This window comes from Punica granatum, chromosome 6 (assembly GCF_007655135.1).
Source record: "Punica granatum isolate Tunisia-2019 chromosome 6, ASM765513v2, whole genome shotgun sequence".
NCBI lineage: Eukaryota > Viridiplantae > Streptophyta > Magnoliopsida > Myrtales > Lythraceae > Punica > Punica granatum.
Genome location: NC_045132.1, coordinates 24,523,031 through 24,536,094, shown reverse-complemented (window position 1 = coordinate 24,536,094; position 13,064 = coordinate 24,523,031). Strand labels below are relative to the sequence as shown.

The window sequence follows — 13,064 nt, the reverse complement described above, 5'->3', positions numbered from 1 at the left end:
TGTAAGCAAAACTAAAAAAAAAAAAATGGTAAAGCATTCTCGATTAATAAAATATAATATGGGAATACCTTGTATTGGCCAAGATGAGATTCAAACCCACGGAATCCCTCCATCCATGCCCTATAGAAACCTCTAGACCCTCTTACCATCCTATGTTCAAACTTCCAACCAACGCCCTTCCTTAAAGCTGCATCCTCTCCCCCTTTTCTCCCACCAAAACTTGGGCTTCACTCCTCCCTTCATTTCTCTCCCAAGACTCCAAAGAACTCGAGCAAGAATCGCCATAACGATCCATATCAAGAAAGTCGAGAAAGATGCAGGAATTGTGAAAGTCTTTAGTGCTTTAGTCTATAACTCAAAGGGCCGATAGAAACGCGATCACACCGTCAGTATCGTCAACCTTTGCCCTGACGGTCAAGAAAGCTCATCGTGCAAGAGGTATAGTCTGTTGGAGGATTGCCGGGGGAAAACATATATGGGCACTCTCGTTGGTCATGTGGCGCCGGGCTTCGGGTTCTTCTTGTTAGGACTATGGCACCTCTACAACCACATCAAGCTCCATGTCCTCCACCCGGACGCCTATGCATCTCTTCCATGGTTCCCGGCATCGAGGCTCAAGTACCTAGAGCTCTTCTTGATCACGGTAGCCTCATCAATGTCCATTTGCATGGAGCTCTTCATAGGCCCAAGAAGCCATCAACCTTTCGATGTTGATGGCACCATCCCGTCGAACCACCTCCACAACTTTGAGCACGCTACGATCTCCCTAACCTTCTTGACCTACGCAGCTTTTGCAGTAGCCCTTGACAGGATCAGGCCTAGTGCACACTATGGGCTGACCCAGCTGATGGCCTCGATAGCCTTTGGTCAGCAGCTGCTCCTATTCCACCTCCACTCGGCCGACCACATGGGCGTCGAAGGGCAGTACCACCTGCTCCTGCAACTCGTGATCTTCACCTCTCTTGCAACTACCCTGCTAGGCATACCTTTTCGGGACAGCTTCTTGGTCAGCTTCGTGCGGTCCTCCAGCATACTGTTCCAAGGCCTGTGGCTCATTGTCATGGGCTTCATGCTATGGACGCCCCAGTTCATGCCCAGGGGTTGCTTCGAGAACTTGGAGGAAGGGCACCAGGTGGTCCGGTGTGGGACTGATGAGGACCTCCACCGAGCCAAGTCGCTAGTGAACATCGAGTTCAGCTGGTTCCTGATATTGGTGACGGTCTTCTCTGTCTCTCTCTACCTCATCATGATGAGGTTCTATGGCAAGAACTCGGAGTACATGTCCCTCACAAAGGAGGATCTGGTGCTCGAAGAGGACAGCGACGACGTGGAGTCACACAAGAAGGGCGAACTCCGGGATCTGAATGGATTCAGTCGCGTGAGGAAACAGTTTGCAGCCATAGATACCGGCAGGTAACAAGGGATGAAGCAAACTGATTAGCACATAGGTGTCTGGTTAATTGTTATTTGTTTTGTGATTAGAGCCAAGGCCGATGCTTCAATGGGATTAGTCGTAGTCAATAGGTTAAGTCCACAATCTCACGGGAAAAAATGGTGATTAGCTTTATTAGGTTCATGGGATTAATTTAAGTTGCATATATCTGTTTGGTTTATGAAATTGTGAGTAGATGAGTGATTTATTATTTTTTTCTGATTTCTTTTATATTCGAAATATAAACCACTTAAGTCTCCATTATGTATAAATATTTTGTAGTGAATTATCTTTTAATCAACCATTCACCATTGCTTTAAATTCACGAGCCTGAAGCGGCGTGATCTTCTGCACGTACCCGTGAATGATAGCACCTTCGATTTATCAACACATATTCGCACTACGACCCATGTAACTGTACAATACACTCATCATATCATCAGGAATCGGGGCATGACCAATTGGGCAACTTGACGAGGTTAACAGATCTTTTGGTGTCTAACTCCCTTGAGCAGAACAAAACAGGAACAGCCACCTTGTCTTGCAATCAAGTCTGTCCTGCGCACATTCCAAGCAACTCTTTAAAAACCTCATACTTCAATGAAAGCTTCTGCAGCAAGCAACGCCATGGCCCATAAGTAGTTCACGATGTCACGATATAAGAAAGACACATATCATAACATACTCTCATTTAAGGACGACGATGATGTGAAGCAAGCTTGTGCATGTATGACCATTGAACTAGAACAGCAAAGTAAAATGGATAGGGCGCAGTTGATATGTGAATGGTAATCCTCCCTCTTTTGTTTTCTCAAACTGTCAAACCGAAAAACGCTGGCGATCATCAAAATATATCTTCTTTGTAGTCCAAGAGAGATCGAGAATCCCAACCCTACGGACAACAGGATTGAGAAGGCACAGGATGAATCTCATAAGAATCCAAGACCTCATTCATTTGTAGGTCATCCAAAAGAATAAAATAAATCGGGAGGACCATTAACAAGCTTGAGTTGTGTAAATTGAAAAATAAAGAGCTTGTGTCGAGAACCTGACAAGGCAATTCTACATTGAAGGACCGTGCAAAATTGACTGCAGTGCGAAACTCGTATGGGCTAATCTATCCATCCCATTAGGTGAAAGGAAAGAAGTTCGAGAAGAGCAGGCTGCCTAGAAGAATGTAAGCCCCAGAGTAAGCCCAAATTGTATAACCGGAACCACCAGGAGACACCATCAAATAAGCAGCAAACCAATACAGAGGAGCGCTTGCAGACAAGAAACGAGTGGCTACCTGCCAAGATATCACCGATAATAATAGCGACATTCAGATGGAATAACATGAAGAGGCAACAGTTTCAAATGGTTAAGTCGCAACTTAGTAAATGCAAATGCACCATTTTACACAAAATAGAAGACCCATGCATCATATTGAATTAATCTTAGACATGGCCTATTAAGAGCTTCTCCATTTTCAAAAGGAAAACACTTTGATGTGTAAACATATAAATTTCACGTCAGCTGCCAGACTTCATAAATATAAGTCATCAGGATCACAATGAGTCTAACCTGTACGTGCATGACAAAGAATGCTGTAGCTGCCATAAACAACAAATGCAGAATGAATGGCAGGGCCAAGGGTGATAGGTAAGGTTTTATTTCTGGGAAGTCGTGTTCTACTGGGAACACTTCTTTGCTTGTTTGCTTCCTTCTCCTGATATCTCGGTTTCCTATTAGAATCAAACGGACACTTAGGGGCACATAAGACTTAGGTAGGCTAACAGTAATGCAACGTCCATTCAGAGTACGAGATCACTAGCAGTGGGTATCTCACACAAAACCATTTAATACTGAAAGCACTACCAGGATTTCTAGGGATGGCGTCTTCTTGAACCGCCTCCATTGAAAAGAGTGGCTCTGCAGACTTTTCCTCAGCAAGGGCTCGAAAGCCTAGCGAAAGGAAGAGTCTTGGTCTCGATCTTGCATAACTGATGATCGAGCATAGAGCCAGTGATAAGATTGGGGATGCAAGGAGAAAGTTGGGCAGCTGTTTAATCCGGAAGTACTTCAAGAACCCGACTCCCCTGAAATCAAAAGGTACAGTAAATAATAGTGATATACTCCCTCTTCATCCCCTCCAAGGTAACCTCCAAAACATGAAAGTTCATAAACACAGACAAGCTGGACAAGAGATATGTTTTAGACGAGATAAGGATGACAGTGGAGCCACTAGAGCCAAATACCTATCCATCCATGTTCTGTAACATCAAATCGGTACAAGTCATGACTAGTCAATAGGATTGATGGTTTTGCCTCATCCCTTCATTATTCCCAGTCCCCATAAATATGCTTACTAGTCTCCATATGATATGTATTACAACAGTCCCACCTAGGTGGAAAGGGAGATGTCATATTAACGGTAAAAAGTTAGCGTACCAATATTGGTTCTGAATGTAATTGTACATGAGAGGTAGTCTTCTATTGCACCAGGGCCTTAGTTCGTTGGGAAGCCGTCCAAGACATAAATTGTAGTATCCAAAAGCTTGAAAAGCCATAAATGGAACAAATATGCATATTCCACGTAGAGCTGCAACAACAAGAACCTGCATAACCAACTGAGAGAAAGCACTAAATGAGGAAAACCGCTATACACCTCTGTGAAATCAATTTTAGGATTGTTATAGCTGTTCATCAAATGCCGTAAATTGGATCAGTAAATGATGGCAGAGATATAAACCAAATTAAGTTATATAGAAAAGAAATGGAGCAAGCAAACTAAGCAAAATACTCACAAAAGATTTCTTCTTGATAAACCATGCGTTGTAAACCTGGTGCATTGCTTGGAAAAAGATGTAGCCAGCATTAAGCATTCCATTGGACCTTGAAAGACCCGACAAAGCAAGCCAGAGGACAGCAACATTACTTGCACCAGATAATAAGTAGAATACTCCTCCAACTGAAAGTAGCGCATATAGGCTCTCTGAGTAGCTGCAAATTTATTACTAGGGCATTCAAACTCGCTTCTTTCCCCAGAACGACTATGAAGGGAAGAGATACGGGTGTTACATTGACGAATAGAATATGGACGCTGGATTGAAGCAAAACAAAATCGAAGCCCGCAGCGATGCCTCTGGGTCCTTCAGGATAGCGAGAGAGAGCCTGTTTCAGATGCAATATAGCCATCCACCATTAAAACTGCATAAACTACAGCACTCAGAAAGTAATGGTTGTAGAAAATTCAACGACTTCAAGAGAAATTCCAACAATCCAAAACCTCGTTCTTAATGATTATGCATAAATGCATCACATAGTATTGCCAATCGAATCATCGACAAGGAGAGCTGCAGTGGAGTAGAGAACCCAACCTGTAGAAATAGAGTGCCGCGAGCACGAAAGAGACATTGTTAATCAGATAACCCGACAAGCCCAGAACAGCCCTGTAGCCAATCACCGGAACCAGCGGGGACAAAGCTGCAACATTCAATCAAAATCGGAGATGGCGCCATTTGAAAAGAAAAATCAAATTGAGAAATCGAACACGCAGACTCGAAGAATCCCAACCTGTGCGAGAGAGAAGGGAGGTGCAAATTGGGAGGAGAGGGAAGAAGGCGTAGGTCTGCTCGTACTCGTACCCGCACTGTGCTATCCGGATGTAGTAGACACCGTCCCACACGATGCTGCGCTCGACCGCGGAGCCGAGGCCGGGGAGCAGCGGCTGAGCTCCGACGGGGTGAGACGGTGAGGGGTCCGCGAGGCAGCTGGGGTTCAGGCCGGCGGAGGTGTCGTAGGGGCTGACGAGTGACCGCCAGAGGATGATAAGGGATAGGAGGAGGAGCCGAGAGGCGACGGCCGACTTGATTAAAGTGGTGCGGTGGCTGACCGGAGTCGTCATCGGAGGGATCTCACGGTGGTAAGAGAAATGAATGGCGGAGTTGAGAGAATGCGAGTGGGGATCCAATCCAACGAATACGAGGCAAAGTTTGACAGGATGTTTCCTACATACACCGGGTGTACATGAGTCCAAGAGTGAGTGTGAACTTATATGTTCACTGGTGTACATGCGCCCGGCGTAGACAAATAACTAACAGTTCGCGCGTTTTCTACTTTAGCGCCTAGTACAAGTACTACTCCGTAGTGGGACTGACCGAGCTTGGCCCATTTCTCCTTGAGCTGGCCAGTGGGCCCACCCGTCGGCCCATTCAAGAGTGCAGTCAGGTTATCAGCTGCAATATATTACGACCACATGGTGGTGTAGATTTACTGGTGATTATGGCGAATTAATTAATCTGTAAATCTGCTTTTATATATATTTTCAGTGAGATCACAGATATGCTCGGTTTAGCTGAATTCTCGTAACTACAATTTGCTTAATAAAAAGTAAAAAATAAGTAATCCTCTTCCCAATTGTCTGGCTTAAAAAACAAATCTTAGATTCAAATTGCATGATACTCGGAAAAAGAAAGTATCCTTGACCTTTTATCATTAAGATACTGTATATTTATTAATTTTCTTGATATATTAATAAGTTATCTATTGTTTCGTATGCTTTATAAATTGTATGTAATATCTAATTACGATATACTGATTTAATCGGCTGAGTCGTCCTACGGGAAAGATATACTACTTGGGTGGTCAAGTTCTTGCTGCTAATAGTGCTTGGTGAAAGAATTCGGGTTGTATTAGAAGAAATGGACTCCCACAAGCTCGCTCTTACTGAAAGCTCTACCGGGACATATCGGGATATCATTCTCGCAGATGATTATGTTGTTTCACTGGTTCATTGCCGTCAAAGCTCCAGGTAAGTTTCCGCTCTAGGAAGTAGTTATTAAAAACTCGACAGTTTCTTCTATGCGAACTCTTTAATCACTTGCTTCGTGTTACAAACCAGCTTTTAAAGGTTCGTTGCATAAGTACGACGCTCCCACTAGTTTCATTGTTACTCTTTCGTTTCGGGGGATCTAATGGAAATATTTTTCCTGCAGAACCTGATGAACAAGTGTTTGATGTGGGTGAACTAGAGAAGGAGCTTTTCAGCAATTAAGTGGTCCTGAAGATCAGGGGGTTCTAACGCATTCCAGTCGGAATCTACAACTTCAGTGAATACATGGATGACCCTGCAACAGTGGGCAATCCTATTGCGATGAAAGGTTCCATGCGGACACCACTGTCTTCCCGTACGGAAATTCAGCAAACGTAGCAGGACCCGTTGTCAAGGAACTTGCAATAAAAGGAGTCAAATCCATGGGAGGAGAAGTCGAGAGGGTGGTTCTGCAGAGGCAGTTTAAGTACCTTCCCCATGCTGGGCCGGAAGGTATGTATAATTTTTCCCGGTACATCATATATATTGCATCTATTTGATGCTAGATGTAGGTGAATAAATCTCTTGAATCGGGATGCAGATATGAAGAATGGGTTGAATGAGAGATAGGAATCTGAACATCAAGGCCTGAGAAACACGTATTACGGAAGAGGGCTAGTGGCAATTTGAGCTTACCGAGAGAAATTCATCTTATGCAATGGCTTTGGTCCGTAAACGTTTTAATATGTTAAGGCAAGTTGTGATTTTCCTAGAACTATAACCCAAGTGGATATATCATATAAGCACCATATACTTAAGTGTTTTATCTACTTCTGCAGAGTTTGTTCCCCTTGAGGCAGGACAAAGAATTCAAAAATATTGGGCGAATTTCCGGGAATAGAGTTCACTGGTAGATCTACTCTTGAAGGATATCTGAGACACTAGGGTACTCATGAAGTCATGCGGAATAAGATTCTCTACTCATGGATTGATGAGGAAGGGGCAATCAGTCAGAGGACTTACGGGGGAACTTTAAGAGAATGCTACTTCACTGCTCACAAGCTCCTAAAATGCCGGAAACCTTTGATCAAGAGTGATGATAGGGTCTTACTGGTTCACCTCCCTGATCTAGACTTTGTCGACGCCTTCTTTGGTTGCTCAAGGGCCGGAGTTATACCTGTCCCTGTTCTCCCCCCAGTCCATTCCAAAGGGGTGGACAAGCTCTCATGAAGATCGAGAACATTGCCAATGTGTAAAATGCAGTTGCAATTTTGTCGACCAGAGGATATCACATGGCAGTTCGGGCAAGCTTCACTCGAGAATTTTGTTTCTTTCACTCGGAAAAATGTAAGCTGGCCCACTCTTCCTTAGTTGTAGACAGATTCTTGGACCAAACACTCGAGGCCTTGCTTCCTCAAGATATCTCTGGTATCTCGGAAACTCACCTGATGATCTATGTTTCTTATAATCGAATCAGGCTCAACTGGGATGCTAGTGTAATGATTACTCATGGTGGAGTCATTCTTAACATCAAACTAATGAGGATGATATATCGGACAAGCTCCAAAACTATGACCGTGATTTGGCTTCCTCAGTACCATGACAAGGGCTGATCAGAGGACTTTTCACGATTACGGTCAGTTGTGACTCAGGGATTCTGTTTTCACCGGTCACATTACCAAGAACCCCCTCTTCTGGCTACAGACTATGAGCAAATACAGAGCTACACCCAGTGCCGGACCCAACTTTGCCTTCGAGATTGTGATTCGGAGGCTACAATCCGCCTAGCCCAAGTCCCACACTTATGATCTCCTCCCTTATTTTCTTCATGTTTGCGGCAGAAATAGTGTGACAGGAGGCATTACAGCGTTTTATCGAGCTTACTCAACCTTTTGGCCTTATTCGGGAGGTGATGGCTCGTGGTTATGGCCTTGCTGAAAATTGTCTTCGTAAGTTGTGCTTTTGGGGAAGGCAAGCTTATCTTTATAGACTGGCAAGGGAGAGTTTGTTGTAGCTATGTGGATCATAACGATGAGTATGTAGATATCAGGACGGTCGATCCCGAGCAAGGCATGGAGATTGAAGAAACAGGGAAGGAAGGTGAAATTTGGATTTCTAGTCCCAGTGCTGGAATCGGTAATTGGGGCAGGGATGAACTTAACTGGGAAACTCTCAGGAATGAACTTGACAATTATCCTGGAAGAAAGAACATCCGTGATGGAGACTTGGGTCGAGCAATTAATGGGAACTTGTTTATCTCGGGAATAATTAAGGATGGCATAATAGTGGCAGAAAGAAATATTTACTCGACTGATGCAGAGAAGACGGTCGAGACCTCATCAGAACTCTTTCTTCCGGGGTGTTTGTGCTGTCATACGGATAAATCAGACCAGGTTGGCTTGGTCGCTATTGCAGTAAGTCCTAGATGTTAATAAGGCTCTCGAACAGAACATAATTAGTGAAATCGAAGCTTGTGTTGCTCAAGAGCACGGAGTCAACATTGCTTCTGTGAAGCCGATCAGACCTATAACCATCAGTAAATCGACTTCAGGGATGATTAGGAGATTCGAGTGCCTCAAACAGTTCATTTTGAGTGAAATGACCAACAACTCGATCTCCCGCTGCAGCAACATTTAGGGCGGAGAAGGCACGTACACCTGAGCCGGCTAAAACACTTTCCCCGTCGAGTCCCAAAGCCAAGTAATAAAGAAATTACATAGTTCCTAAAGCTCTGGTGAGTGACCAGACGAAATTTCCCATTAGGAACATTTCAGAGTCACTGGGTCAGGAACGGAGTCCATAGGTTCCTCCCGATCAAAGGTGACAGGAACTTGACAGTCGGCCCTTATGCTGTCCTTCGGAAAGGAATTGTTTTAAGGGAAGAAAATGAGGTACCGGCTCGGCAGAAACTGGAAGGAAGGATGGCCATGCCGCCGTGCCAGTGCTTCAATCTACTACAAATTATAGTTCTCGTCCTTGAAAGGTCCTCATTTTGCCTTGGATCAACAAATTTACAACCATAGAGTTCATAAATTATCGGCACCGCAAGGCAAAGGTAATATTCTCACAGTATCGATATGTTCTATGACAGAAGTATCCACCCCAAAAAAAAAAAAATAAGTATCTCAAATTTAATCATAATAACAGGTGAAGAAATGAACTCCCACTTAAGCAGACATATGTAAAGTAATGGATATACGTTCTCCCTTAGGGCTCACATCGATAATTCCATAACATGTTAAGTTTTCTTAATGAAAAACCATAAGAGTTTTTCTCACTAACTTTTACCAAATTAATTTATATAGACTAATTCACGCTAAATTAGTTTAGTTTTACCCCTTAGTAGGCTACTCAGCTCGAACTAGATCAGTTTAGGCCGACTGAGCTTCCATATACTTGGATGCACGCCAAGAAAAATAATGAAAATAAAAAAGTCAAATAATATAAAAGAAATTAAATAAAAATGCATAAATTACAATAACATCAAAGGCATGCGAGTTCTAAATAAAGCTTGTGAAAAAATCATTTAATAATCTTTGTTGCTTCTGTTTTTTTTGGAGAATCGAATCTTTGTTGCTTAAATGATCTTAGATTATAATATAAGAAGGCATGCATACTTTATATTTGATTATAAACTAAAATTAATAGTCCGTGATGCTTAAATAAATAAATTGCTCCCTCTGTTTTAAAAATCATTCATGAATGCAACTTGTATAAAGTATTTTATTATTGCAATAACACCATAAGTTGGGTTTTTGATATTGTGTCTTTCTCAAAAGTCCCTTTTCCCAAATGAAAGTATGGCTACTTATGTTCGCTTAACCTAGTGATCAATGAGCAGCACTAGCGAGGGCCGCAATGTCGCGTTACTCTCCTTTTCATAGAAATAATGGGAGAAGTATGAGTCTAACTTGCCTTCATTGTCGATGAGAGACGTCAAAGAAGGGACTTGGCGCCCGACGAAATATTGTAAGCAAACGCACAACATAAAAGAAAAGTATAGTACACAAACTCATGTTTATGAATATAATAACATTTTACCCAAACACAAAATTAAAATTAAAGCTATCTTTAGAATTAAAATCCTATCGTTTCTTCCTCATATTTCCTATTCTATTATGACGGCCAAACATGTCCTAAGGATTTTCGTGTTCCGGAATTCTAGATAGTCAGATTTAAACTAGATCATGGTCTGGTATATATATTCCTATTTTCTCACCAAACAATAATGGAGATTGGAATTTTGGACACTTGCACATAATGGATGGCTGCATGATTAAGATATCTTTTGTCTTCACCTTAAATTCCATATAAATCATTAATATATTATATGCATGTTACATCATCCTTAAAATTAAACGAAAGAATTAAAAACAAAATATAGAAGGTTGGATAAGTATCCGTAATTTCCCCTTAATTAATTCTCTTGATTGCAATCCTAATTGGTAAATTAGCCCTCAATAATAAATTTTGAAAATAATTGATTTTTTTTTCCATTTTCTTAATATATTATGCAGATTAAATTGAAACCAAAAATCCCCGCCATTAACAAAAGACCAAATAAGCTCGACAATGAAGCTTCTCCTCACCTTCGTCTTTCCCTCACCTTGACTGCCATCATCCCATAAGTTTGGGCTCCACTGCTCCCTCAATCAAACCAACATCCATGGCTATGGATCCGAAGCTCCAACAGAGTCTCGTCCCTGTCCTCTCCCTCCTCCTCACGATCTCCACCTCCCTCTCGCAGCCCACGCCCCTGCCTCAACCCGGCGAGCCGACGGTGTACGACGTCCTGCCCGAGTTCGGCCTCCCGGGCGGGCTCCTTCCCGACTCTGTGACGTCCTACAGCCTCTCCCCCGATGGCCGGTTCGTTGTTTTCCTGAAGGGGCCCTGCTACGTGCAGTTCGACTACCTCATCTACTACGAGGACCAGATCACTGGGAAGATCAATTACGGGTCGATCACGGAGCTCGAGGGGATTCAGGTGCAGAGGTTCTTCATCTGGTTCGACGTCAATGAGATCAGGGTCGATCTTCCTCCATCAGATTCGATATACTTCCAGGTCGGCTTCGTTAACAAGAAGCTCGATATCGATCAGTTCATGAAAGTTCATTCTTGTCGAGACCGTGTCTCCGGGCTGTGCCATGAGTCATTGAATCGGGTTACCGAGGTAAGAAGTATGCCCATATGATCTTCTTGATTCTGTTCATGCTTATTTCTATGAAGAGTTCCTGTCACTGTCTGGCCATAGTAAAACCTTTTGTCCCATGGAATTCGGATATCTTCGATCAGGATCTTAATCAATTGGCTTTACTCAAAAATCAATTATTGCCTTGTTAACATGAATTAGAAGTATGATATATGCTTGCACAGCCATACATGTGACATTGGCCGGTAAATATGGATTGTCCTGCAGGTGTATGCGTGACACCGGTCACTATGTTGGTTTCGTTTCTCAGGAGAAACGATCTAAATTAAGACCCGGTTTGATTTATAAATACAATGAATTGAACCTCGACTTAATCATCCTCCTCATTTCACGTCGATTGATCATACTGCAGAAGTAACAACTGGGCTATCATTTTGCAATTTGCAGCTCCCGAATTCTGTCGGCAAAACTCCAATGGTAAAGACAGAATAGGCATCCCTGAGGAGCGGACATTCTTTACCCGGAAGATGATCAATCCATCGGAATCAGCTACGAGCAACGTCACTCTATCTCAATTTTTTTCTTGTGAAAACCAGATGTGATCTCTGCTCTCATTAACTTCATTGCACAAAAACCTTGTGTGGTTTGATTGGGTTAATTAAAGCCTCGATTGTTCTGGTTCGGATTCTACATCTTGACTGTCCGAAGGGTCCTCGACAGCCAATTGCACTACCGTGCAGTTATTTATTATGCAGAAACAGGAAGCGGCAGGGTCCTTCCTCTTCTGCTAAATTGATAGATATTTGACTTGATGCAAGTTCAAAGAGGAGAAAAAATGTGGATGGTAAATTAATGGAAGAGAAACCCAGAATCAAGTCGAACTATTAAGCATTGAAGTTCTTTCCTACTAACTATACCGGTTTGTGATATCTGTGTGGTGAGGGGCACTTCCATGGCAGAGTGTATGTGTTGGTCTCGATTGATATTTTCCCCATAGATCGTACTGTCACTTCTGTTAAAAGGAATTCTGAGTAGCTAGTGTAACATATCATCTGAAAGAAAACATATTCTATAGTTGTTGTAAAGTTCTCAATTGAACTCCTGTTTGGTTTGACAGATTTTGGTGTTCTAGTTGGAACTTTAATTATGAATAAGAAGTTTGTGTTATGCAATCATCGGACAAGTACTTTTTTTTTCTCAACACGAGCTACGATGAGACACAGCAAGCAGCAGACGATCAGGGGCTGGAAGGACAGCAGATAGGAAGGCCGTGGGAGATTCAGAGTCTCACTATAAATGTGACTGCCGATTCCAAATCCGAGACGAGCAGATTTGAGCCTAAACTTGAGTGGAAAGAGGAGCTCGGCAGTCACATGCTCCATCTTATATTTGAGCCTTGTTGTTGTTCTCGTCATTGTCGACGAGGGCGTCTCAACAACAGGTGACGACGGCCAGGCGCTGTTGATCCCTGAAGCTGTGAGGGAGATGATGAATAAGATGGAGCCCATTCCTGATAGCAACTTCTACTGAAAGTGCCGTACCCGGTATATCTTCTTCTACTTATAATATGATTTGTTGCATCAACTCATACGCCACGTTCCAATAGTTCGTAGATTGTTGGTCTTGAGGCCCGTTTGAAATGTAGGTGTGATTTTAGAATCGCGATTTTGATTTTAACTTTACTCACTAAA

At 42.8% G+C, this 13,064-nt stretch overlaps 3 protein-coding genes across 10 annotated transcripts; 2 read left to right on the top strand and 1 right to left on the bottom strand.

Annotated features, from left to right (window-relative positions):
- The first annotated feature begins 119 nt into the window (after positions 1 to 119).
- Positions 120 to 1,643, top strand: LOC116211601 (transmembrane protein 45B-like). The gene has a single exon (XM_031546054.1). It carries the CDS (start codon positions 476 to 478, stop codon positions 1,415 to 1,417), a length of 942 nt encoding a protein of 313 aa, XP_031401914.1. The 5' UTR covers positions 120 to 475; the 3' UTR covers positions 1,418 to 1,643.
- Positions 1,644 to 1,787: 144 nt separating this feature from the next.
- On the bottom strand, positions 1,788 to 5,385 carry LOC116211599 (GPI mannosyltransferase 2). 7 transcript variants are annotated; one of them, XR_004157704.1, is made up of 10 exons: positions 4,988 to 5,381; positions 4,792 to 4,897; positions 4,493 to 4,585; positions 4,219 to 4,414; positions 3,863 to 4,041; positions 3,290 to 3,510; positions 2,996 to 3,156; positions 2,481 to 2,720; positions 2,118 to 2,324; positions 1,788 to 1,990 (listed from the first exon to the last, which is right to left on the bottom strand). XR_004157704.1 is itself a non-coding variant. In XM_031546050.1 (8 exons), exons 1-8 carry the CDS (start codon positions 5,316 to 5,318, stop codon positions 1,931 to 1,933), a joined length of 1,347 nt encoding a protein of 448 aa, XP_031401910.1. In that variant the 5' UTR covers positions 5,319 to 5,382; the 3' UTR covers positions 1,788 to 1,930. The 7 variants fall into 7 exon arrangements, 4 of the variants coding, with proteins under 4 accessions (XP_031401910.1, XP_031401911.1, XP_031401909.1 ...); XR_004157705.1 differs by having other exon boundaries at positions 1,788 to 1,985; XR_004157706.1 differs by lacking the exon at positions 2,996 to 3,156 and having other exon boundaries at positions 4,988 to 5,385.
- Positions 5,386 to 10,761: 5,376 nt separating this feature from the next.
- LOC116210536 lies at positions 10,762 to 12,545 on the top strand. 2 transcript variants are annotated; one of them, XM_031544419.1, is made up of 2 exons: positions 10,762 to 11,394; positions 11,786 to 12,545. In XM_031544419.1, exons 1-2 carry the CDS (start codon positions 10,891 to 10,893, stop codon positions 11,789 to 11,791), a joined length of 510 nt encoding a protein of 169 aa, XP_031400279.1. In that variant the 5' UTR covers positions 10,762 to 10,890; the 3' UTR covers positions 11,792 to 12,545. The 2 variants fall into 2 exon arrangements, with proteins under 2 accessions (XP_031400279.1, XP_031400278.1); XM_031544418.1 differs by having other exon boundaries at positions 10,771 to 11,394; positions 11,821 to 12,545.
- The last annotated feature ends 519 nt before the right edge of the window (positions 12,546 to 13,064 follow it).